This window comes from Carcharodon carcharias, chromosome 22, assembly GCF_017639515.1.
Source record: "Carcharodon carcharias isolate sCarCar2 chromosome 22, sCarCar2.pri, whole genome shotgun sequence".
Classification (NCBI taxonomy): Eukaryota; Metazoa; Chordata; class Chondrichthyes; order Lamniformes; family Lamnidae; genus Carcharodon; species Carcharodon carcharias.
The window spans coordinates 43,959,027-43,985,159 of NC_054488.1; the positions used below are offsets into that span (position 1 = coordinate 43,959,027).

The following is a 26,133-nucleotide window of genomic DNA, read 5'->3' on the forward strand; positions in this document are numbered from 1 at the left end:
AAGTTCATTGACATGTCCCAGCTCATGGGACACTGTCACCTGAGGGGACATGCCTTAAAATTTTCTTTTCTTCTTTAAAATTTTAAGAAATCAAACTAATCTCCCTGAGGCACAGAGCTGCACAGATTTCTGCGTTCCTTCATGCGCATGCGCGCACAGGGAGCACTCAGTGTTTCCGGCTGCACGTCACACTGGGCCGGCCTTAATTGGCCCGCCCACGTAAAATGGCAGCGCGCAGCTGATTGGCCGCGTGCCCGCCCGCTCCCATCCAACCCACCCCCCCCCCCAACAGGGAGAAAATTCTCCCCCATGTTTTTTTTGCTTTATCCTTTAATGGGATGTGGGCATCACTGGCAATGCCAGTATTTGATGTCCATTCCTAATTGCCCTTGAACTGAGTGGCTTGCTCAGCCATTTCAGAGGGTGGTTAAGAGTCACACCACATTGCTGTGGAGTCACATGCCAGACCAGGTAAGGATGGTAGATTTTCTTCCCTGAAGGGCATGAGTGAACCCAAACGTGTTTCTACAACAATCGATGATAGTTTTATAGTTACCATTACTGAGACTAGCTTCCAATTCCAGATTTTTTTTTTAGAATTTAACTTAAATCCCACCAGCTACCATGGCGGGATTTGAACCCACATCCCCAGGATATTAGCCTGGGGCTCTGGGTTACTAGTCCAGTGACATTACCCCTAAGTCGACTCCCCCAGGAACTAACCAACTTAACCTCAAAGACACTTTTGGGATTCCTCTTTCTCTTTCCTCTCCCAAAAAAAAGGCTCAAAAACATTGGAAAGCTTTTTCCAGTGTATTATTTTTCCAATATTTTCCTGAATGTGTAATCACTTGTCCACATAATGAAAAGAGCAATCATTCCCACAGAAAAATAAAGATTTCTTTGGTATCTAGGGAATAGGGACTTTTTTTTTTCTCTTTCCCTAACATTTCTATTTATCCTTGCTAGTCGAACAATTTCATCATTTTCTGGAGAAATGGAACTGCAGTCCTTCCTGAATTCCTTCCTGGAACTTAGTGATGAGAACACTTTTATAAAGAAGGGGATTTCTTGGGTGCCGAGGGAAAAGTGAATTTCTTTCACATGTTCTGGTCAGTGCTGGCAATTTCATCAACTTTAGTCATTTATGAGTCAAAGATTCTTGAGGAAACTCTCCAGCCTTGTTATTTTCCTGAACAAAAGAACATTGAAGCAATTATGGACTAGCACAGTATTATCTTGCCTAAGAGAGATGGTGTGGGGTGGTTGGGGGCTGGGGGGTGCTTGTAAATGAAGAACAGACTGACTCTCACACTTGCCCTGTCTTAAATTTGATACAATGTTGCCCATATAAAGCTATCAGTATATTTTTTAAATTGGTTGCATAAATCATGTACTTTATAATTCTGCTGACTTATTTCAGATAAATCTCCCTGTTGGCTCGTGCATGATCTTTAAACAGCACGCACGCACGGACATATTCGAATTGGAAGCAAATGTGTAAATTCTTTTGTTTTAAAACTTGGCCAGTCAAATAATCCCCCCTCCCCACTGCTGTAGAGGCATATAATTTCATCCAGAATTTTCACCTTCCTCTGGAGTTCTAACATGTGCTTGCAAGTTCACTTCCCTCAGCACCAAAGGTCCACCTCACCCTCACCCAGGTAACCATTCTTCATCTGTGAGTCGGCGCGTTGAACTTTACATTTTCCATGGGCAGGATTTTCCTGTCGGAGGGCGGGGTCCTCTCGCCGATGTGTAAAATAACGCGCAGTGACTTTGGGCAGAACTCCCGACGTCACCGCGCCCCGTTTAAATTTTCCGTTAGGCAACAAAATCAGTTGAGGCCATTTACAGAGTCATTTAGCTCATTAATGGACCTGCCCGTCCAACCTTAAGATTGGCAAGCAGGCCAGGAGCCCCGGTGGGAATAGCAAAAGCATGAAAACCTCATCCACGGGCGGGGTGAGGTTTCATGTCGATCTTTAAAAACTTTATTAAAGTTTTTTAAAAAGTTATGGACATGTCCCAACAGTGTCACATGAGGGGACGTCAGGAATTTTGTTTTTTCTATTTTTAATATTTGTGACAGAACAGCCCATCTCCCTGAGGCGGCACTTAGCCCCAGGGAGATGAGTGCGCTCTTTCATGCACGTGCGCGATAGAGTGCACACTCGGGTTTAGGGATTTCCCCCCGCCTGCACAGGGAGCGCATGGCCTTAATTGGCCCGCCCATGTAAAATGGCGGCGCGCCCCCGAATGAGGGTGCCTATCGGAGGCATGCCTGTGGGCGCTCACAATTCAACTTTGCCCCCGACGGGGGGAAAATCCTGCCCCATGTCTGTGCCAGTGGCATGTTATTCTATTGGCCACATAGTGGCAAATCACTTCCCATTTTCTCATATGCGGAGGCAATGAGTAAGGTTCCTCGCCATCATTTCATACTCATAAATGTCCTACTGAAGTGGAAGCTGTTGGGAGCCTCAGAACCCAGTGCAGTTGTTTCTTTACCTAATCTTCACCTATAGCCTGCTTCTAGCTGATTCACTATCAGGACTAGCTCAACAGATGCTCCTAACATCCTCGGTATGAAGAAAAATATCTCGCATTTATACACTGCCTATCATGTCCCCAGGATGTCTCTAAGTGTTTCACATGAAGCACTGTTGAGGTGTATTCACTGTTAGGAGAGACGCAGCGGCTAATTTACTCATGGCAAGCTCCCACAAGCAGCAATGTGATAATGGCCAAATAATTTGTTTTAGTAATATTGATTGTTGGCTGGATATTGACCCAGATACCAGACGTCACTCCTGTGTTCTTCTTCAAAATAGTATCATGGGATCTTCTGCGACCACTCGAAAGAGAGGTAGGGCCTCCATTTAACTTCTCATTCCAAAGACAGCACAGCACTCAATACTGCATTGGTGCATCAGACTAGATTTGTGTGTTTAAGCCTCTGGAGTGGGACTTGAACCCAGAACATTTGGCAAGAGCACCACAAACTGAGCCATGGCTGACACTATAGCACGTGTCATGTTCCAGTATATAATGAACTTTCCGTCAATACTCTATATTTTTAAAAACCACAAAAGGCTACAGAAAGATGGTCACCTGAGGATCACCTGACTTCTCTTGTGCATTGAAACACTCTGCGGTTTCGAGAGACGACACGCTTTTTCCTGAAACTAAATCAAAAGGGTAATTTCAAATTGAATGGGGCATTCAGGACCAAAGACATTGGCTGCCTCAAACTCTCAAGGCGTGAAAATCATCGCACAGGATGCACAATCAACCTAGCCACCCACCTTATTTGGAAAAGGACTTTGGATTTGTAGCAGGTCATGTGGTGAGACAGCCATGTTGGTTGCCTGCTTTTAAAGTAACAGCAAGAAGTGGTTCTGCCAACAGATTTCACCAAAAGCCTTCAACCAGCTGCAAGACATGGAAGTAGCCAAGGTAATAAACAGTAATACCTTGAAAGTGGGAGACTTTGAGCAAAGAGAAGGACTTCTCCAATCTGTTCCAACTTGGAATTCACCTGAGAACCCGCCTCCTGGAAATTCAACCACAAAAAACTTTGCAGCTTAATGAGAATCCTTTGCCTTACAAGAACTTCACTTCAACTAAAGCACATCTTCATCTAAGAAACTACAGGCCTGCCACAAAAGAGACTGAGATAATTATGAGTTGTAAATGTATTGTTTTACCCTTATCTGTATCTAATCTTGCGCGAGTGATAGTGTGGGTGAGTCAAGTGAGTGAGAGTTTGCACTTTTAAACCTCCAGGGCAAGTGAGTGATAATAAATAAACTTCCTTATCTATGTTATGGCACAGTGGATGGTAAATGCTGAGCTGCTCAAATCCCAGGGGGAAGCTTGAAACAGCTGTGACAACTGCTACGCAGCTTGTATTTTTACTCGAGATGCGTGTCTTGAGTTCAGTTGCTATAAGACCACCGAGCCTTAGAGGTTTTGTACAAAGCTAAATTAAACATTTATTAATAAAAGAAATGATTTTAAGCACATACATAGGTTTACAGATTACTACAATGATAACTCCTAGCTCTCCTAATTAATCTAGCTCCCAGTTACACCCCTGTTAAGGCAACAATAAAACAAGATAAATTCCAACAGACCCAGGCAAAGCACATAATAGCCAAAACAGTGATATTTAAAACAAATTCTCTTAGCTTTGGTTCCTGAGGCAGAATTTTCCCCCCATTTGGGGCGGTGGGGGGGAGTTCAGGAGCGGACGCATGCAGGCATGCCTCTGATCGGCGCCCCCAATCAGGGGCACGCCGCCATTTTACGTGGGCGGGCCAATTAAGGCCTGCCCAGTGTGACGTCCGCCAGGAAGCACTATGCACTCCCTGTGTGGGCGGGGCGGGGGATTCCCTAAGTCAGGATTGCATTCATCTCCCTGAGGCAAAGTGCTGACTCAGGGAGATCGGCGCCAAATTCAAAAATGTTAAAAATAAATAAATAAAATTTCCCTGACTTGTCCCCTCCTGTGACACTGTCACATGAGATGGAACATGTCCATCACTTTTAGTTTAACTTTTATTAAATTTTTAAAAACCTACATGAAACCTCATCCCGCCTGTGGATGAGGTTTCATGCTTTTTCTGAAGCCCGCCAGGGCTCCTGGCCTGCTCGCTAACCTTAAAGTCAGAAGGGCAGGACCTTTAACCAATGCAATTACTTTTTAACTGGCCTCAATAGGCCATTGACAGGTTGGCAGGCGCACAGCTGATTCGGCTGCACCCCTACCAACCTGAAAATTGAAATGATGCGGAGTTCCGCCCGATGTCATCCCGTGTCATTTTACGAGTTGGCTTTCGCACGCCAACCAGGAAATCCTGCCCCTGGAGGCAGCAGCTTGCTACATAGAGACTGGGGGCTTTTCACACTTGTTAGATCTTAGAATTTCTTCTTTTCTTACACATAATCTCATCTCTTTTATACTTCTCCCTTTTTAATGTAAATTCCATTGTTCCAATATGTCTTTGCAACTTTACTTTTTTCATAATATAAATCTTTCATAGCGCTCATATTATCAGTAACCTTTGGGAAAAATAAACACACTGTTTGGCTTAGCCTCTGTTGGCTAGGTGTAACACCTTACCATCTCTTTGAAATTCACTACTCGGATTTATCTAAAAATGCAAATGTTCTTCACACCTCACATTCTAAAACTTCAGCCATGTTTACATATTTAGCACTTCAAACCTAGTTTCCCTTCTGATACATCAAAGCACCCAGACCAGCTCTCTGAAATTCAATTAACCTCCCCACACACACCTACACACAGAAGCTAATCCAAACCCCACTATTAACCGAACTTTACAATAAATTGCAATAATATTATGAAAATTATTACATTTTCATGACAATTTTAAAATTGACAAAAAACTTGCTGTTGGAACTAGTTAAATTGGGACAATCACTCTGAGGGTAAGAAAACACAAGTTCCTCACGTACAAAACACACTGATCATGGACAGTAAGAAAACACATATAAATTCTGTCCATGACAGTCATCAAACTCATGACCTTCCTAATCTCAGATGGCCCTACACTACATTGAGCTGTGCTTTTAATGCTGAGCCATTGGGACATTAATTCCTGCACTAATACAGCATTGTTTCTTTAAAGATTCTTGTTTTTGAAAAAAAAAATCCCTCATATATAGATGATTCAGCCATGATGCATTCTAGACATAAGAGTAGAAGATTGAATTGAGGTTAATCAAACTATCAATGACATTACACCACTCTGCACAAATTGAAACACCAGAGCTGTTATAAGGCTGGTGGATATTGTGATGTGAAGAGAATCTTTGGAACCTTTTTATTGCAGCTATGACTAGTGTTCCACAGGCTGAAATTTGCAATGTATGTCCCTATTTGTGGAGCTGTTTCTGAAATTGATTATTCTGTAAATGTCTACATAGAACAAACCTTTAGGAATATATCCTGCAAATATCCATCTGCAAACATGTTCTGTTTTTATAGATCAGCCACTGCATTGTAAAAAGAGGCCTGTAGCTTTAGTTATCATTTTTAAAAATTATTTCATGAGACATGAGTGTCACTGGCAAAGCCAGCATTTATTGCTCATCCCTAGATGTCCTTGAGCAGGTGGTGTTGAGCTCCTTCTTGAACCGCTGCAGTCCATGTGCTTTAGGTACACCCAGTGCTGTTAGGAAGAGAGTTTCAGGGTTTTGACCCGAAGAGATGGCAATGAATTTCCAAGTCAGGATGGTGTGTGGCTTAGAGGAGAACTTGGAAGTGATGGTGTTCCCATGTGTCGGCTGCCTTTGTCCTTCCAGGTGGTAGTGTTCATGGGTTTGGAAGGTGCTGTCAAAGAAGACTTGGCGAGTTGCTGCAATGCATCTTTTATGTGCATCAATGCATCATTGCTGTTACTGCTTAAGCTGGAGGGAGTGAAAGTTTAAGGTGTTGGAAGGGTGCCAATCAAATGGGCTGCTTTGTCTTAGATGGTGTCGAGCTTCTGGAATATTGTTGGTGCTGCATTCATCCAGGCAAGTGATGAGCATTCCATCACACTCCTGACTTGTGCCTTGTAGCTGGTGGGCAGGCTTTGGGGGCGTGTTACTCATCACAGAATTTCCAGCCTTTAATTTGCTCTTGTAGCCACAGTCTAGTTCATTTTCTGGTCAATGGTAACCCCCAGGATGTTGATGGTGGGGGATTCAGTGATGGTAATACTGTTGCATCTCAAGGGGAGAAGGTTAGATTCTTCCTCATTGGAGATGATCATTGCCTGGCACTTGTGTGGTGCAAATGTTATGTGCCACTTACCAGCCCAAGCCTGAATGTTGTCCAGGTCTTGCTGCATGCAGGCGTGGACTGTTTCACTGGTCTGGGTTAGAAGAAGACTGATTGAAAAGGCTCCTGTTCCATTCTCTGTGCATGGGTTTCACAAATCCAGATCTTCCAGCACACAAATGCTGCTGTTCACCAAATACTGAATATTTTGTGTGAAATATGACTGCTCCAGCCAGCATGCCTGACTGCTGCCTTCCCACTTAACATCTTTTCTTAACATGAATCGGCCTTTTCTTCTGGTCACATTGGAATTGAGGAGGAAAAGTGGGAATTTAAAAAAAAACATTGCACATACCAACCGTCAATGTCAATGCCTTACCTGTCACATGCAAAGTCCATTTGCTTTTTTGATATTTCCTCACCACTCTTTTTCCCTCTAGATTTTATCTAATAAGAACGTGTTAAAGTAAAAATGGTTGATGTTGAAGTTAATACAAGAGTAAAGTGAGAGGTCAGGAGATGGATGAGCTCACAAATGACAATTTTCAGCTGTTAACTGTATTATAGAAGGGGTTTCCATAAATAAAGCACCTGGTTCCAGATTCTGGGCTATTGATGCTGCTGGAGAAAATGACCAGGACATTTAATTTTTGCCTTAAGTTGCCTCAGCACGAGCAAAAAGATCCTGCGAGGGCTCTTTTTAAAAGCACATGCAACCCGTTGAAAATTTTAAAAGAGCAGTTTAATGCCTATCTGTGGAATAAATGGTTGAGGCAAAACGTTAATGCTTTAATCTGTTTCTCGTGTGCTCTGGATAGACCGTTTGTGAATGTCAGCTTATATAGCATTAGTGATCTATAACAAAAACAAAAACAGAATTACCTGGAAAAACTCAGCAGGTCTGGCAGCATCGGTGGAGAAGAAAAGAGTTGACGTTTCGAGTCCTCATGACCCTTCGACAGAACTTGAGTTCAAGTCCAAGAAAGAGTTGAAATATAAGCTGGTTTAAGGTGTGTGTGTGGGGGGCGGAGAGAGAGAGAGAGAGAGAGAGGTGGAGTGGGGGTGTGGTTGTAGGGACAAACAAGCTGTGATAGAAGCAGATCATCAAAAGATGTCAACAACAATAATACAAAAGAACACATAGGTGTTAAAGTTAAAGTTGGTGATATTATCATTAGTGATCTATACTTTAGTACATCCATTATATCAGTGTGGAAAAAGTGTGTATATTGCCAACAAGAATGATGAGAACACGATTTAGTTGTCAAATAGATCTTGTACTGCAACATAATTATTTTGTTGCTGTTGTTTTGTTTGTTTTCGATATCTATAACACAAGGTCAAGATTTAAAAACTGACTGGTCTCAAAGTTAGGGTCAAGGTTTTCGGGGCGACCAATTAGCGGCCAGCCAGCGTGAAAGGTGCGCTGAGAGCCCCAGTGCTGCCGGGGTGGTAGGGGTGGGAGGAGGGTGAGCGCTAAAGTCTGTGCTGGTGCCGGGGGTGGGGGGGGGGGTGCCCACTGAAAACTCCCCAAAGGCAGGGAGCTGAAGGATTTCAAAATCAAAAATAAAGGTTCGGAAAATCCGAAAAAACTGTCCCCACACAGAGCTCGCTCACATGAACATAAACGTAATAAAAATTATGTCAAATCATTTCCATTCTATTAAAATTATTGTTGGAAACCTCATCCCGCCCATGGATGAGATTTCCTAAAAGATCCAAAGGCCACCTGGCCCATTTGCCCGCCCACCAACCGTAACGTTAGACGGGCAGCGAAAAAGAGCTTTCAATTAATTAATTAATTGATTGATGGCCTTAATAGGCCTCTTAATTGTCGGCGGGCGCACTGCCGACTCTCGCGTGTGCCCACCGACCGAAATACCGCACGGGTATGCGATAACGGCGGGACGCTCGCCTGATGGCATCGCCCACTATTTTACGTCCGATTGTGCCAGGCGCCCCCCCGTGGAGCGTAAAATCCTGCTCCTAGGGTTACAAAATTTTGCTGTTGCCGTTTGGATCCATTGCACAGGATATGTGATCTCTGTCCTGTGTTTGGACCCAGACACATTGCACTGGAAAGAGGAGCGTTAGTCTTTCACATCGAGCTCACTCAGAACTCTGGAACAGTTGGATGCGATGTTACCACGTTGGCTTGTCAATATGTTACATGTAAATCGTGCAGAAAAATCATATAGCTTGAAAAATTGTATAGCCTCTTGCTATATTTCGTACTGTGTTATGGCACATTCTGTCCATCAGAATTCTTGGGTCCAAGGACTAAGCTGCAAGGATGGAATGCATTTTGCCTGTGTGCAGCTTTGAAAAATATACTCACCGTAGGATTAACCTGTTGTACATTGAACTTTTGTCAGATTTCAATGTCCACATGTTTTATGTCATTTTATACCAGTAAAATCATTTCCTGTGCCACTGTGTTACCCAGCTCCATTTTATCTTTAGTTTTCTAACGATGGATATTATGATAATAGAAATCAAGACATACACAGAATATTATTGTTTAATGTAAGCACACACATATATGTATACACACACATATATATATATACACAGATATGTACTATGCACATATATTTGCATGCATACATTTAGACTCATATGCACACATATGCATGCATACACATATATGTTTACGGACACACATATAGTTATTAAAATGCTATTCCAGGATCACACCGATACGTTTATTGGAAAAAGTCCTATTTATGGCCTGGATGTGCTCAGGGATGCCTTCACACTTGTGTGTCGTTATTCATCTGCGTTAGAATTATTTTGACCCCTAAGAGTTAATCTTTGGCTTCCGTAAATCAAAATTCTTGTCTCCTATTCAGGACATGTGCGTTAATCTGCCCGAACTGTAAATGAGTTCCCTTGCACAGCTGCATCGGTTCTTATTTTGTCACTCCTTGAAAGAGCTTCAGTGTTCAAACGTTGTCAGGGTCACGGCTCCAGGGACAGCTGTTACTATTAAAAATGATTTTTTTTTGATGCAGACTTGTTCTCTCTCGTACTCTCCGTGTTTGAATACAGAAGTCATTGTTCTCTGGTGTGTTAGTGGCTGCCAGTGAGTGCTGGAGCATGCTCTTGGCAGGGCACTACACACTTGTGTATCATACAGTTCCTCTTCACTCTTAAAGCTGTAGTGCTCTCCCATGGAAAAAAAACTTAAAACAACAAACATGTTAATTATAGGTCATTATTCTCTTTTAGTCACTGCAGAATAATGGTCAACTCCTTGTATGACAATGTAACTAATTTGTAATGATTTGCCAGCAAGCTTGATTTGCGACTTTCTCAATGTCTGGTCTGTGGCAATAGAAGATAATCAGCTTAAGTATCCAGCTTATTCTGTATTTGTGACCGTTTTTGATATCTTTTGAATGATTTGATGCATTTCCAGCACCCCCCCCCCCCTCCCCCCCACAAACCAAACCCCAATTGGATCTGTTGTAATACTATGGTGTCTTATATGTGCACTGCTGAATGCAACAGTGCACATTTATTTGGCCTCAAGTATTTCAGTTTGGATGTGAAGGGATGCTGTCTCTCTCTCTCTCTCACTCTCTTGCTCTGTCTTTCATTAATTACATCAAAAGTGCTAGATTGAACAAACTGGGGCCAAAGTTGTAGCAAAAATGGGTTCAACACAGTGTAAATGAGCAGTGTGGAATGAAGAATTTTATCGCTGAGTGACTTGTGGTTGGTTTGCCCCGAAAGAAAAAAAAGATGTATTCCAATAATTAAAGAAAGTAAATGAAGCTGTGCAGTTTTGCCAAACTCCCGTATTGGAAACGTGAGATCCACTTTTAAATCAATCAGCTCACTATCCAAAATCACATTACCTACCCTCTTAACAGCCATTCCTGCCACCTGACTTAGATCCTTTCACAGGTAGCTGCTCAGTGATGAATGCTTAAAACAACAGGTAGGGAGCTGGGCTGCATTTTCAAACATAAAAAGCTGGGGCTGAATAGTGGGCTTTGCAAATAATAATAAAATAGTTTAGTCCCATCCCTACTGTGTCCTATTATACATCCATTTACAAATTAACCCACTTATTCAAATGTGCCCATGGCATATCCTCAAGCATTATCAACCCTGTGAAAATGGTTTAAAAAGAATCAGAAAGGGTAAGCCTACCACAATAAGTTATGCAGTTCTCCCACCCACAGGTATAACCTTCATCACATATACAACTTGTTCTTAATGTACCTGCAAATTAACTTTGGAAATTACAGTTAATGGAGCATCAACCGCAGTTCTAAAATGAAGCGGTGTCTGGTTTGTCTGGTCATACTTAGAGGTGGAATTGTTACATTGTGCATTGAATTTAGCAGCACAGATGTTTAATGTCCATCTGCCACAATGGGAGTGACTTTCTGTGGGGGAAAGGTGACTCCATGTGGGAGTCGGGCATCTGCCGTTGGAATTTACAGACTCTCATTTGCTTTAGTGGAACCAGTTAAACTTTTAACAACCCTAATTAAAGGAGACAGCTTTAATACAACAACTACACATTAACCCTTTCAGCATGTGGATTTATCTGCTGCATGTGAATTTCCCGTCGGCTTGGAAGCAGCTCGTTGGGAACCATTTCCATCATATTTTCGACCCCTTACATCACAACATTGTTGCTGCTTGATGCACTTGCCAGATGAAATGGGACAAAATTGGCTCAGTTGAGATTTTACAAGAACAACTAATTAGATGTAAATGTAATTTAATTTTTCTTTAGAAATGCACGTATTTTTAAAAATATGTATATTAAATTTCAAATGTATGTCATGTTTTACATGAATTGTTCAGCGGACAGTAAATTGAATCTGAAGCATGCACAATTTATAGCAGCATATATCGTACTGTTGTTTCAATGAAGGGGTTGACATGAATAAGTCAGTATAACTTAGACAATACAACCTGATGTGTAGATGGAGGATAGTGAATTTTAGGGGCTTAGGTTTTCCCTCCATCAGTATCGAGTTCTGATCATACCTGTGCTTTCTGAGCAGAACTAAATCCTGTTTGTTCTGAAGTTATTACAAATTTTGATTTGTTTGTTAATTACTGACGCTTTATATGCTTTGTTGAAATTATTGTTGAATAGCTTAAGGGAAATTATTATCAAATGGCTTAAATAGAATGATTAAAACAGTTATGCAAACACCTGGATAAATACTGCACCGTGACAAAAATTAGGTGTGTATATCCATGGTGGATTATTTATTGAATTCTGTCTTGCTGATTACAGCTCTTACAGGATTAAAATGAAGTGCTGATCCATCAAGTTACGTGCAGTATGCATTATATTGGCATGCCAAAGATATTACTATGTACCTTTACCTTCTTTATGTGGAACTAGAAGTCATTTAACATGCTAATACTGGTTAAATACAAAATCCTTAGTGTCATCTTGTTTAGCAGTGTCTCTGAAAGCTGTCTAGATAAGTATAAATGTCCTAAAATTATAGGTCTTGAGTGCAAGAGATAACCATGACCAGGAGATACCATTTGTATCTGCAATCCTGGGAATGGCTGATGTAGCTTTGGGAGATGCAGCTTTTACTGTCCCTTTGTTCCAAGATATTGTCAAATAAATTTGACAGTTAGTCTGAGACCATTAGATGTTTCTGAGGTTAATTGGACGATGTGTGGCAACAGCTAGCCACATATGAAATATGCAACTGAGGCTGAAGGGTCATTTTTGTGTGAAGGTCAGTACAGGAAAGCATCTGTTGTTTTTCATATTTCAAGGAGAATATAAAGGTTGTGATTACTGTAAACATTGTTATATTGTGTGCTGTACTTGCTTACTGTTCAACAAACCTGTCTTGCGGTTTATAGCTTAAGCCACAGTCTTTATTCTTCTGCCTAACAAAGATCATGTGATAACATCCTGGACATGAGAGAAAAGTAACAAGGGTTTTGCAGGCCTCGCAACATGCACCTATATACTGGCCAGGTGAAGACACACTGGTTTATCGGGGTGTGAGGTCTGGCCGTGATAGCTGACAATGATGTAACCAAGGAAAATATCTGGAGTAAAAAAAAACTAACTGTAAATGCTCTACTTGCCAGGCAAAAAGTGTTTTGTCACTTGTTAACATGTGTTTGTTAATTTATATGAACACTTTCTTTGTGTTGTGCTTACTGTTTGTAATGTTCCTGCAGTTTCAAACTGGAAGTTTTCAAAAGTTTTGGTATGAATGAAGTTTGGATTAAATGTTTCATATGCGCATTGGCAACTGAGGCAAAGCGACCTCTAGATAGCAATAGGACAGTACATGTCCCACCTTGAAAATAACACAGAGCTCCACATTCATCCCAATGAAAGGGTTAATAAGTTACTCATTATTGCTGAATAAAAAACATTTTTATTATCTTGGGGAGTAACGCTATAGAACAACTGTGAAAACAAGGCAGATTATTGTGAACTTGGAAGCAGTCCAGATGAAAATGAATCCCTACAGAAGGTGGTCGAACACATTAACAAGAGCATGAGTTGAGGTGAACGCTGTGCAAATAACCCAATGACCCACAAAAATGATTGGACATCTTAATAAGCTATTGTAAACAGCATTTCTGCTGGGGCTTTTTAAAAGGTTAACGAAGTCTAAATTCGAACTTTGTGTGGGCAGCACAGTCTTTTAGCATTATAATCATTTTTCTTTGTTCCTGTCCAGCTGAGTAATATTGCTGGTGTCTGAAACTGCAGACAACTGGCCCAGGATTTTGAGAAGTACATCATTTTCTTCTGAACCTTTGTCATAATGATGTAGCAGAGGGCAGGAAATTCCAAACACAAGTACTTACTATGAGAGACAGGAAATCTTGTTTCAATGATTTCCCCAAATTCCTTGTTAATGAAATTTTATTTGTGTAGTCATTTATGAAAATGAACTCAGAATTTAATCATTTTGCATAACTATCCCTGGTAGAGGGAACGTCTGTAAAAGGAGCTTCCTGTCCACTCTCCATCACTTACCTCTACCCCACCCCAGGAAGGTGACATGTAAATTCTAATTTTCATAAGCTCAGTGGCCTGCAATTAATTTCAATGATTTGAATCGAACTAGGTATGAGTTTAACCTTATAATTTCTGGGAGGGTAGAGTGAAAAGATTTACTGGAAGGACGTGGGTGGTGCACTCGAGTTCAAGTATTGCTAAGGACAAAGAAGCCTGAATGATTAAGTTCAAGGATGGTGTATTGAGAGAAGTTAGGAAGGATGGTGAAGGAAAGATTAATAAAATAAAAAGGGAGGTAATACTGTAGAATATGAGTGGATCAGGATTGCAGTGTATAAAGGCCTTAATTAGAGCGGAGGGATTTGATTTTATAGCCTTTACTGAAACCTTACTTCAGCTGGGGTGAAACTAGTAACAAAATATTCCTGGCTATAAAATTTTCAGGAACGATACCAAAGGAAGAAAAGGATTGGCCTTTGTTAATGACAGACCTGTTTCCACCCATTGAAAGAAAAGATTTGTAACAATGGCAATCCTTCGACAGACTCTATCTGGGTTGAGTTAAGAAATAATAAAGGAGTATGTTACCATGTGCAGAATGCATTATAGACCACTGAATGGTGGGAAAGAAATCGAGGATGTGATTTGTAGCTAATTTAATGCTGTGCGCAGCAGTAGTCAGTAGCTGAGAATAGACAAATGTTTGAGATCAAAATGAAAAGAACTTCTTAGCATCGCATCGAAAACTGTTTCCTTAATCAGTGCATTGGAGGATGAGCAAAAACACTAGTTTGGGTTCTGGATATATAGGACAAGTAAGGGAGCTGAAGGTATCAGAGCCCTTAGACTATGGCCTGTTTCTGAATGAGGTTCACAATGAAAATGAATGCAGATAAATGAGAGTTGAAGCTAAAGGCGTTGTGCTGGAAATTACATAAATTCAGTAGGGCAAAAGGGATCCTCGCCTGGATTAATTGGTTGGAAAAAGATGGCAGATCAAGCAGTGGAGATTTTTAAATATGAGATGGACAAAAGTACAGGAGGAGCTCAACAGGACTTGGTATTATAAAGGATGTGGGTAGCAAAGGTTTGAATGAATTACAGTCTACATTGGAGGCCAGCCAGGAGAGCAGAGGAATAGTCAAGTCTAGAATTGGCAAAGATCTGAATGGATGTTGGATAAGTAGTCTCAACAACACGAGAGGTGATGCAGAGCTCAAGAGAGGGGCTGGAGAGGTAGAACTATCATCAGTGTACCAACACCCTTTATAAACACATTGAAATAAAAGAATAAAAGAACGGATGAGATCAATTAAATATGAAGGAGGGCCAGCTTGTAATTGAGCATGGGGAAATGACAATGACACTTGATAAGTACTTTGCCTCAATTTTTATAGAGGAAGATGAAATTAGGCCTGTAAGAATACTGATGCCAGATGTAGAACACCAATTACTGGTTATAACTAGCAGAAAGAAAACTGTGTTAAATATAGTTAAGCTAGATGAAAAGTAGAAAAGAAGCACCCAGAATACTAAGGGACTTTTGAGGCGGAGAGGGGGTGGGTGGGTGGAATGGAATGTGGGAGGTGATGTTTTTGTGGGATGGGAGGTAGATAATGGAAATCTTAACCATAATTTTCCAAAAAGTTTCCAAATGGAAACTATGCCACAGAACTGCAGGAGCATGGTATATTTCACATCCCTGCTCAGCAACCAAAGGCAAGTTAAGAGTCAGCGTCCAGGGCTAATTTCCCTGCCTGGTGGTTTTGTTGCCACAGGGGTAGAGGATTTTCAGCTCCTTTCCCAACCCCCCAATGACTCTGATCCATTTTCTGGTTCAGGGTTCATCATACGTTCAGGTTGTGCTCCCTAGTAGTATCTACGCTACATTGGAGGAGCTCATCACTAGTTGCAGGTAAAATCCAGTGAAGTGCAGCAGGGTACTCACTGCAGCACCAGAAGGGGAAGGAGCTGAAGTTAAAAAGGGGCCCAAGCTCCTTGAAAATGTGAAGATCTTTCACAAATGGTTCGTGCAAAGCCCACATGGATCCTTGTCCTCCTTCCGTGCCTTCAGCACTTCTACCGCTACTGGAGCAAGTATTGTGCACTCTACATCTGTTCTCACTCGGGGTCAGCATTACACTGGTTGGACAGGCTGGGAAATGGACTAATTCCTATAACCTCGTGTTCAACTCACGTAAATGCACTGGGCAGTCTAGGGACATACAGCCAAGACCAGTCTAGGGACATACAGCCAAGACCCTCGAGGTGGGGAGGATTGGGAAGTAGTAGAGAGAAAATTTCAAACATATTTTGGGCACAGGCATCAGATTATAAGCCTCTATGCCCCATTTTCCATTGCATCCTTGCTGCGCAATTTCAGGTGCTGTGGTGGAGGCCATATAAACACTGGATATAATAGCAGGTCAGTGGCTAGGAATCCTGTGGCGAGTAACTCACCTCCTGACTCCCCAAAGCCTGTCCACCATCTACAAGGCACAAGTCAAGAGTGGGATGGAATACCCTCCACCTGTCTGGATGAGTGCAGCTCCAACAACACTCAGGAAACTTGACACCATCCAGGACTAGGCAGCCCGCTTAATTGGCACCCCATCCATAAACATTCACTCCCTCCACCATCCACGAATAGTGGCAGCTGTGTGTTCTGCAGAAACTCACCAGAGCTTCTTAAACATCACCTTCCAAATCCATGACTGCTATCATCTAGAAGCACAAAGGCAGCAAATACATGGGAACACCACCACCTGGAAGGTTGCCTCCGAGCCACTCACCATCCTGACTTGGAAAGATGTCGCTGTTCCTTCACTGTCGCTGGGTAAAATCCTGGCACTCCCATCTAACAGCACTGTGGGTGTACCTACACCACAGCGACTGCAGCAGTTAAAGAAGGCAGCTCACCCACTACCTACTCAAGGGCAATTAGGGATGGGCAATAAATGCTGGTCTAGCCAGTGACGCCCACATCCCATAAATGAATTTAAAGAAATATTCCAAGCCTAGAGCTCATAATCAGGGATAAAATTCACCAACATTTATACAAGCTTGGGCTAATTAGGGACTGTCATTGTGGACTTGCTAAGGGCAAGCTGAGCTTGACTAAGTTATTGAATTAAAAATAAATAAATTATGGAATAAGGTAATGGGAATGATTTAGATATATGGATGAATTTTCGGCAGGAATTTGGTAAGAGGGTACATATGAAACTAGTTACAGAAAGGAGGGTGGGTGATGTGAAAGGCATGTATAGAAATAGAAAATATAGAAAACAAAAATCAATGTTTATCAGATTGATAGGATGTAGGTTGTGGTGTGCCCAAGGATTTCTTGTTTTCCATTTATATAACAATTTAAAAAGAAAATTGGTAATTATTTGAAAATGAATATGAGAAGGAAAAGCAAAGAACGGATTCGAGTAGATGATCCCAGCGAAAGAACTGGCACTATTACAGGTGCAGTAGGCTGAGTGGCCTCCTCCTGTCTGTAGTTTCGATGAATTTTATTGGCATAGATAAAAACAGATAATGGAGCATGGATTTTTAACTTGCCCTTAATTATAATTTATTGTTAGTTGCCATTCAGTAGTATTTTGAGAAAATGAGAAGTGACCTTTTTGATAAATCATCTTCAGTTGAACTGAGTCTCAAAGTGGAGGGCAACATGCCAGACTACTCTGTGAAAGTACAGTAGTTGAATCCACTCTATCAGTCATAAATAAAGTACAAGGAATGTGGAGATTCTATCTTATGTTATTCTTTTTCATCATACACAGAAGCACTGAAACCTTAGTGGTTTCTTTTCCATGGTCTGTTTGCAATTAGAAGACATTTGTTTGAAAACCACTTTATTGCTTGGACTATGATAACTGAAGTATAGTCTAAAAAGAAATATGCTCACCCTCTCTTAAGCAACTGTGCTATTCAACTCTAACCTTGTATTTTCTTCAGTCCCAGGATATTCCAGGTTTTCAAGCAGTTTGGCCTCCACTTTCCTTCCCATGAGCCACCTGGATCATCACAGTAACAGCAACAGCGTACTTTATGGTCAGCACAGGTTCTACGATACACAAAAAGGCAAGTAAAATATCCAGCATAAGCAAATGTAAATTTAGATTTAGCTTACAAAATAGTAATGTCAATAACGTCACTATGTTTTAATTGTACTTTGTTTCAATTTAGCAGAACTAACACTTAACTATTGAAATTACGACCATTTAGTTATCCAGCAGAGTGCTGAATGTATCATTTTCAACCAGTTAGGAGCCTAGTTTTGGTCTGCAATGCGGCATTCAGTCTTAACCAGAAATATTCCACCTAAATATAGTTGCTGCATGTGTTTACTAAACAGTACCTAATGGATTATTTCACTGGGCAGTAGTTGTCATCTTGCATTTTACTATTTATTTCAAATAAAATCCAGGATTCTGAAAAAAAAGCAATCAGAAGAAAATCTTATTGATTCATAACATGTAGTAAAGACTGAAATTAGAGTTTAATCATGATATTTAGGTTAATGATGTACCACATATGGTTTGTAAGCTGAAATCAAAGTGGTGAACATTTGTGCAAGGCCTTTAGCTAAATAACATCCTGCCTGTTGTTATTGCCTTGATTGGGTATTTTATCCTCCCTATTAAGGCAGCATCTCTATTGGTTTCAACTGTAGTAAATGCAGTAGGTATTTAAATTTTACAACAATGTACAGAGTGCCTCTGAAGCACTCTGGATTTTCCACTCCTTTTACCCCTCATCTGAGAGATGAGGATCTGTGATTCATGCTGCAGTCATTGTTGGCTTACAGCATCATACCCAAATACCCATTTTTCATGTCTGTCTCTGGATGGTGGCTTGTTGCTAAGCTGTTTGCTTTTAGGGGGATGGGTGGCATTGCAGCTGAACACAGTCTGTTCTCACCTGCTGTCCTAACTCCTTCACATACAGACGCAAACTGAATATCCACCATTGAGTTGGAATCCTTTCTTCTTCCTAGCTCAGGGACACCTAAGCACCTTCATTGTCACCCGTACTGAGAATAATGCAAGCCAAGATTGAACCTGGACCCTTCAGAGCTGTGGTGTTATCACCCACAGAACAGTGGTTTAGAGTTGATTGTTAATTCAAAGTTGTTATTTGCATTCCAAAAACTTAAATTTTCCAGTATTTCAATCTAAGCAATGTAAATAAAACAGCACTGAAGGCTCTTTGTGCAAAAAAATTCAAATGAACAGATTATTCAAATGAAGTGACTTCATATTAACAATAGACTGTACCTACCAAACCATTAGGGGAGGCAAGATGAATGACTTTCCTGATCAGAATTGAACCCAAGTCATGGCAGAGAGATGCCAAACCTTATTCATGAGACCACTAAGAATGAAAAGCGTACACAAGGCTCTGCACTTCCAGCAAAACAAAATTATTCATGCTGATTGTTATCCACTCCATGGACAAGAAACGGCACAGAACAAACACAAAGACAGAGAAATCAATAAAGTAAAAAAGGGTAAGAGAGAGGTGGAGCGTGGAGGGAGAAAAACAGGAAGAAGGAGACTGACGTTGGAAGAAGGGGAAAATTCAAGTCAGGAAGAAAAAGGAAAGGCTGTTTTAAAAGGGAGGTGCCAGTGAGTGAGAGCCCTAACATGCTTCACTGTGAGCACGAGTTTGTGTCTGTGAGGTTTCGCACCTAGCGAGGCAATTAGAACAGATAGGATCAAACAGCGCATAAGGAGGTGATTCAGCCCATCGTCCCTAAGCCTGCCCTTGGAGACCGCTGTCCAATTAGCCTGACTCCTGTTCTTTCCTCATTGCCCTGAAATGTTTTTCCCTTTTCACATGTTTACCCAATTCCTTTATGAAAGTTACAGTTGAATCTGCTTCCACCGCCCTTTCAGGCAATGCATTGCAGGTCTTAAAAACTCAATGCGTGAATAGAAAAGCTCCTCATCTGCTCAGGTTCTTTTGCCAGTTATCTTAAATCTGTGTCTTTTGGTTATCAGCCCGCCTGTCAGTGAAAACAGTTTCCCCCCCCCATGTACACGACCAAAACCTTTTAGAATCTCTAAAAAAAAACTCCCCTTAACCCTCTTTGCTTCATTTTTTCCCCCATATCTATAAATTCCATTATAAACAGAAATGCAAATTAAAGTCTTTTAAGTAGTTATCAATCCCCAATTTGAAATTGACTATTTTTCTCACTATTACTATCACAGATTTCCTCTCTTCTACGCTTCCTGCTCCTTTGAAGCTGATTGTCAAAAATCAGGAATTTTTGTTGTCACCATTTTCATTGACTTGATTCAGGGTCCCTGCTTCCTGTCTCAGGACAGTCCCCAGTGTCTGGGAGCTTTCGAGGATCTTCATATGAGCAGCCTCAGTCTCTTGCAGCAGTTCTATCAAATTCATTTCGGGTTGTCATTTTGCGCGCCAGACCCGGATTGACCTTGGCAAATTTCTCTATTAAAAATGCGGATATCACTCTGTAGCCTATCCTTCTCTCCCTCTCCTCTTGTAAGATTTGTTGGTTGGGTTTCTTCTCTTTTTGTACACAAATCTTCGATACATTTAACCAGCTCACTGTTGTAGCTCCGCAGCGTGACCTCCTGCTGGGACATGGCGGCTCCCCCTCCCTGGTCCCCAGCCACTGCTTCACGAGGGACAAGTCCAGCTTCCCTAGTGCTTCATATAACTGACATCCCTCAATGGTGGAGGAAAGGATCAAAACTCACTGTGAGGCCATATAGAAGGAGGGCAGACTGTCTCCTGCCTAGGGTATATATGTTCTGTCATTGGTTTGCCTGTGAGAGATTTGAAATTTAACATGGTTGTCCAGGGGTATTAGAACTCTCAAGTATTTCCTTGGTATTGGGCTAATGTGTAGTGGATCAAATTCATTCCTACACACTCAAATTTGCTTTAAACACTTCAAGAACAGAAACAGCAAAGTACTAGATGCATTTATTATCTGAGCATCTGATAATTCCCTCTGTACCAAAGTCTTCAATGTCAATTTTATTTTCACAACTCTTCTTTAAGCAGCTTTTGGTTTAAGCAAGCCCAGTTTTACAATAGCAACATGTTGTATTTATAAAGTCCCTTAAAGCTGTAAAAGATCTCAAGATGCTTCACAGAGCATTATTGAGCTAAATTTGACACCGAATCCACGAGAAGACACGCGGACAGATGACCAGGTGCTCAGTCAAAGAGGTAGCTTTGAGGATTTTCTTGAAAGAGGAGGGAGAGGTAAGGAGGCAGAGAGGTTTAGGGAGGGAATTCCAGTGCCTAAGGCCCAGGAACCTGAAGGTGGAGTGACTAAAATCGAGAATGCGCAAGAGGTCAGAATTGGTGAGCGCAGAGGTCTTGGAGGGTTGTAGAACCGGAGGATGTTAGGATGAGGTAAGGAGGGGCAAGGCCATAGAGGAAATTAAAAACTGATGCCAGGTCCTTCTCCATTCATGTTCCAATCCTGGTCCGTGCTGAATTAACTGATTTGGGCTGGGCAGGAGTTGGTAGTTATCCTTACTGTCCCAGGTTAGGGAAGGATAAATTGGCTAGGCTTCCCTGCTCTTGCTGGAGTTGTGTACCTGTTTAGTCCTGCTCAAAACAGGGCTAGGTTTGTCTGTGATTCCTCCTATGGTCAAAAAACTGACTGAACTTAATAAAGGGTTGGTTTTCTAAAAGTACATCCTTGACACAGGAACTTGTTCATCAGGAAAGTGTTTTAGGAAATAGCGGGTAGGCTTCCTATGATATTTCTGTCCATGGTGAAGACAAGTCTTTGAGGAGCACCCCCAGGATTGCTCAGTATGTGCCGGAAGCAGGCATTCAGAAATCCATCAAAGCTCACACATGAGTAATGGCCACTTGAGCGAGATACTAGATGTTTTTGAATTATCCTCCAGCACCAGAGGTCTGTGCCTTCAGGGAAGAAAGGGGAAGAAGAAAAATGGCAGGTAAAATTTTCAGGCAAAATATGTTATATAAGCAAACAACTATTCATCATACAATGGTACAGAGTGACCTAAAAATGAGGGTTTTGAGTTTAGCAGCAGGTAAGCTGTGCAAGAAAGCAGAGGAATTGTCATTACTGACGATGATATATTATCATACACTAACTTTACGTGGTCTTTCTCAACTTGCAGATGGTTTCTATCTGAGGAATTTACCCGGGCAGCCAACCTTGCTCTCAACCAATCACAGTTTTCCTTCCATTTCCCGAGCGGCACCCAGCCATCCCATTGGTTCCTGCAGCCGAGACAGAGAGATGAGCCATTCCCACAAAACGATCAAGGAAACTGACAGACTCCTAACTGCGAAGGAACCTAATAAGGAAAGAATGAGTAAGAGTGAAGCCAATTCAATGAACAGTCAAAGGACACACAAGGAGAGACATTCAGAAGAAGATGGAAAAGACAGGCATAAAATCGTGCTGCCCCTGATGCCAGACGTTAGATGCAAAGACGACATAACAAATATGCATAATAGCATGTGTGAAAACAGAAATAAACACTTAAATAGCTGTTTAACAAACTCCAAAGTTATGAATGGAGATTCCAATAAGACTTTATTAGCAAGCTGCACTAATATTGGTGGGATTTTACCGAGGCAAATGGACATTCATACCCCAGGCAGGTGTACCAAAGAGAGCTTAAGGTTTGAAAGGGATTTCCGAGAAAATGGTCCCTCTGGTCCAATGCATGTTGAGTGCTCGGACAGTTGGCAAACTCCACACCATTCTGTTGCGTACTCTGTTCCTTCTTCTCTGTCCAACATTCCTTCATCATCTAGCACAGCCTCTGGAACATTCCCCTGTTTGCAGGTTCATTCCAACTTAGACCTTTTTTACCCTCCTCAAGATAAGGCCGGCAGGGAGCTCAAGGTCACTGGGCCTACGTACGTGCCTTCAGTGGGACACTTCAGTGACAAAAGTCGACTGTTTCAAGTCACTGCAGAAAACTGCAAGGTCAACAGGAACATAGGGAAGGAGAAGACACACGACAAAAGCACAGAGAGGTCTGATATTGGGACAGTTCCTAACTCGCACACATCTCTGAAGCTAGATGGGAAAGGAATGGATTGGCCCCACAATTCAGCCATAAAATCCAAACAACAGTGTGGTAGCAGCACTGGTGCACAGATGGTGATGCCCTTCACACCTCAGGCAGCCAAGGGCCCCTCAGGGAAAGGTAGCACTTATGTTATGCCACAGTCTCAGGATTGTTTCTGTTCGAAGGAGCTGGAGACATGCTGTGCCAAACTCACCCATTCCAGTTACATGCTGGATCGGGAACATGGCAGTGATGCACATGAGAAAGCTTCTAAAGACTCACAGGGGCAAAAAGTGGCCAGGATACGGCACCAGCACCATAAGCTTCCTGAGGTGGAGCACATAGGAAGTAGTTCAGAGATGAAGAGAAGGCCACCGGAGCTCAGTTGTATGAGCTACAATGGATCTCACATACCGTCATGGCAGAGCCCTCAGATTCCATTGGGTGAAGAAAGGAAAAACTCCTATCTTGACCCCTTTAGTTCAAGTTTACAGCAGGCGGCAATGTTGTCACAAGGGTCTGTGCTAAACCAAGACATGTTAGGTCAAACCGACGAAGTCTCGGCCATGAAGAGTTTACTAAAATACAGCAGCTCTTTTCCCCCCGGCACGCAGGCTTTGATTGTTGGGCAGAAGACCCCTTTCGGAGGTCTGGGAAACATTCGGGCCAGCTGTGTCCATCAGGAGATTAAATTCCAAAGTGGGAAATCAAACCTAGATTTGGAGCGTCCAGACTGTGCCAAAGGAAGGGAAAGTGAGTCATCTCAGGGCGATGGAGAGGTACGGCAGCCGCCAGTTGGGATCGCAGTAGCAGTTGCAAGACAAAAAGACAACCAGAACAAGCATGAACTGCCTTGTAGTGCTGAGTCCAGCAGACAACACAGGCATATTCCCGGTTTAAAAGGTGGGATACTGTTAAGTACCTAAATAAGTAGTCAAACAATGCTTTTGTTAATAACCTGGATTAATTTGTAACATTATTTTCATAAATCTGATTGTTATTATTATTCCATGGGAATGCTGGTAAAAGCTATCCAGTCTGTCACCGATCTTTACTGGTGACAAATTACTTGGGAATATTTCAAATACAGTGTTATCTTTACATGCCATGATAGCACAGTTTTTAATTCCCCGAATAGTTATGTATTTGAGTTGCAGGTTAATTCTTGCTTTGGCTGCTTCAGCTTCAGATGTTTGTTAGACTGAAGTGATTCACTTGAGGCTATGAAAACATGACATTGTTCAGCTCAACCTAGTTGAATCACAGCTCTCATTGCTGATCTTGTACTCTGACGTTAACTGACAGTCTGACTGGACTGACAGTCCTCACTTCCAATGTGAAGGTAATTTGTGCTGAATACTGTTAAAACTGACCACAAAGTGTCCAAAATTAGATCCCCAAAGGAGTTGTAATATGCCTGTTTGAATGTCACCTACTGTGAGTTATCACTTATAGGAGCACATCAAACATCCAGTTGAAAATATAAATGAAATTTTCAGAGCACCTCAAGTTGCAATCGAACAGGAACTCCACATATATTTGCAATTCTCTGCTATTATCAATTCGTTATTAGTTTTTAGTTTTTATTGCCTTTGAGTAGACGCTTGACCCAAAATGTATTTCTTATAAAGCCTGTAAAGGATCTCAGTGTCGGAAAGTTAATTCCTTCATTATAATTTTCCATCCACCATGTCATTTAAGTATTTGATCCAGCAAAAACTGGATGTGGAACTTGAAAATTTCTCTCTGAAATTTTATAGATGAAGTAGTTCCATAAACATCTAAAGTAAATCATCAGAACTCTTCCACAAGGCATCACACATTCCATTTGAAATTTGACCTAAAATTATGCTAATGCCGTTGCCGATCACACAGTGCAAATTAAATGTCAGAAAATAGAAGCAACTTTCATTGGATACCTTTATTTGACAATTAGAACAGTTCATTTGGACGTGCATTTGCTTTGGCTGGAACTCCTATTAAGCTGTACCACTGTAATGAACTTGGCATGGGTTTTTCATTGGCACCGGTTAGCTGCAAATGATACTTCATCTTTTGCAGGATCATCGCGCTCCGCCTACGTCATAGACCTGGAAGCAGAGGAAGAAAACAATCATTTCCGTGAGGAAAGAATGGGGCTGTCACGTTTGGACAGGGAAAGGGACCACTTACTTCGGTAAGGCCGTTCACGGATTAATACAACATTAAATGAGTAGACCTGTTTTTGTTAACACTGTTTTTATTGTCGTGTCCCAAAACCTGAGCCCAGATGATCAGAATTGGTTGCCAATTTATTGTGATTTATTGAATAGCTTGAGAGTTCAGGTTTCTTCTACAGCTCTCCATTTTGCTCCAGTATCCTTTCAAATGCCAGACACGATGGGCCAAGTGGCCTCTTTCTGTGCCGAAAACTTTCAACATTTCGGTAATCTGATTGGAGTATCATTCTAACACAACTAAACTGAATAATTTTAATCCTGAATTAAGAAATGGTGATAGGTTCCATAGATTTATTTCTTTCAACATTATTATAGGAGCGGGGTACACATTAAAAAAATAGGTTTTGCAGAGTTTCAGCGTCAGGAAAACTGCAAAGGAGAGTTAAAACTCATAGGGCTGGTTGGTTATGTGCTTGACTCATGGACTATGATGCTCATATCCCAGAGTAGCGCTGGTTGCTTCTACACTTGGTGGAAGACCCTTAGCTGAACGAAAGATGTCTGTTTTCAGCATGACAGCTAAAATTAATGTTCCATCTCATGGAGGATGAGACAATGAATGTTTGGCCGGCCTGACTCACATAAATTACACCTTTAGCTTACAGATTGTGAAATGGAAATGCTTGTAGCTGTGGTGAGGTCCACAGACCAGATTATTTCAGCTTCTAAGTGGAGAAAGCTAATTGGTGACAAATTACTAATGGGCATAGAAATAAGACAACATGGGGAATCCATGGGCTGGAATTTCACCTGAGAGATGGGTAGACGGGGTCGGGAAATCTCCTCTCAGTATGCCTGCCTCAGGAGAAAGTGCCCACAAAGGCAGGAAATTTGGTTTGTGGAGATTGGGTGCTAACCGGAGTTGGGCCCACTGTCCCTGGGAACAGTTAGGAGGCAGCCAAAGGGGCAGCTAAATGTCAAGGCAAGATGGTTAAAAGCCCTGTCTCAGTGCTCTGGGACTTTGTCCCAGTTATAATAAAACCAGTAAATCCCTTTAGCCCTCACCTCTCACAACCCCTCACCACCCACAAACTCCCCCTAGCCCATCCATGCCAATTCATGCAACCTCAGGCC

The 26,133-nt window shown here is 41.7% G+C and overlaps 1 protein-coding gene across 3 annotated transcripts in view; it reads left to right on the top strand.

The window, feature by feature from the left end:
* The window catches only part of bahcc1b (BAH domain and coiled-coil containing 1b), a 277,536-nt gene that overhangs the window by 116,427 nt on the left and 134,976 nt on the right, over positions 1-26,133 (top strand). For all 3 annotated transcript variants that reach the window (XM_041216621.1, XM_041216623.1, XM_041216622.1), the window contains exons 4-6: positions 17,745-17,870; positions 21,935-23,743; positions 24,902-25,016. In XM_041216621.1, coding sequence (XP_041072555.1) covers positions 17,745-17,870; positions 21,935-23,743; positions 24,902-25,016 — 2,050 coding nt within the window. The remainder of the gene's footprint in view (positions 1-17,744; positions 17,871-21,934; positions 23,744-24,901; positions 25,017-26,133) is intronic.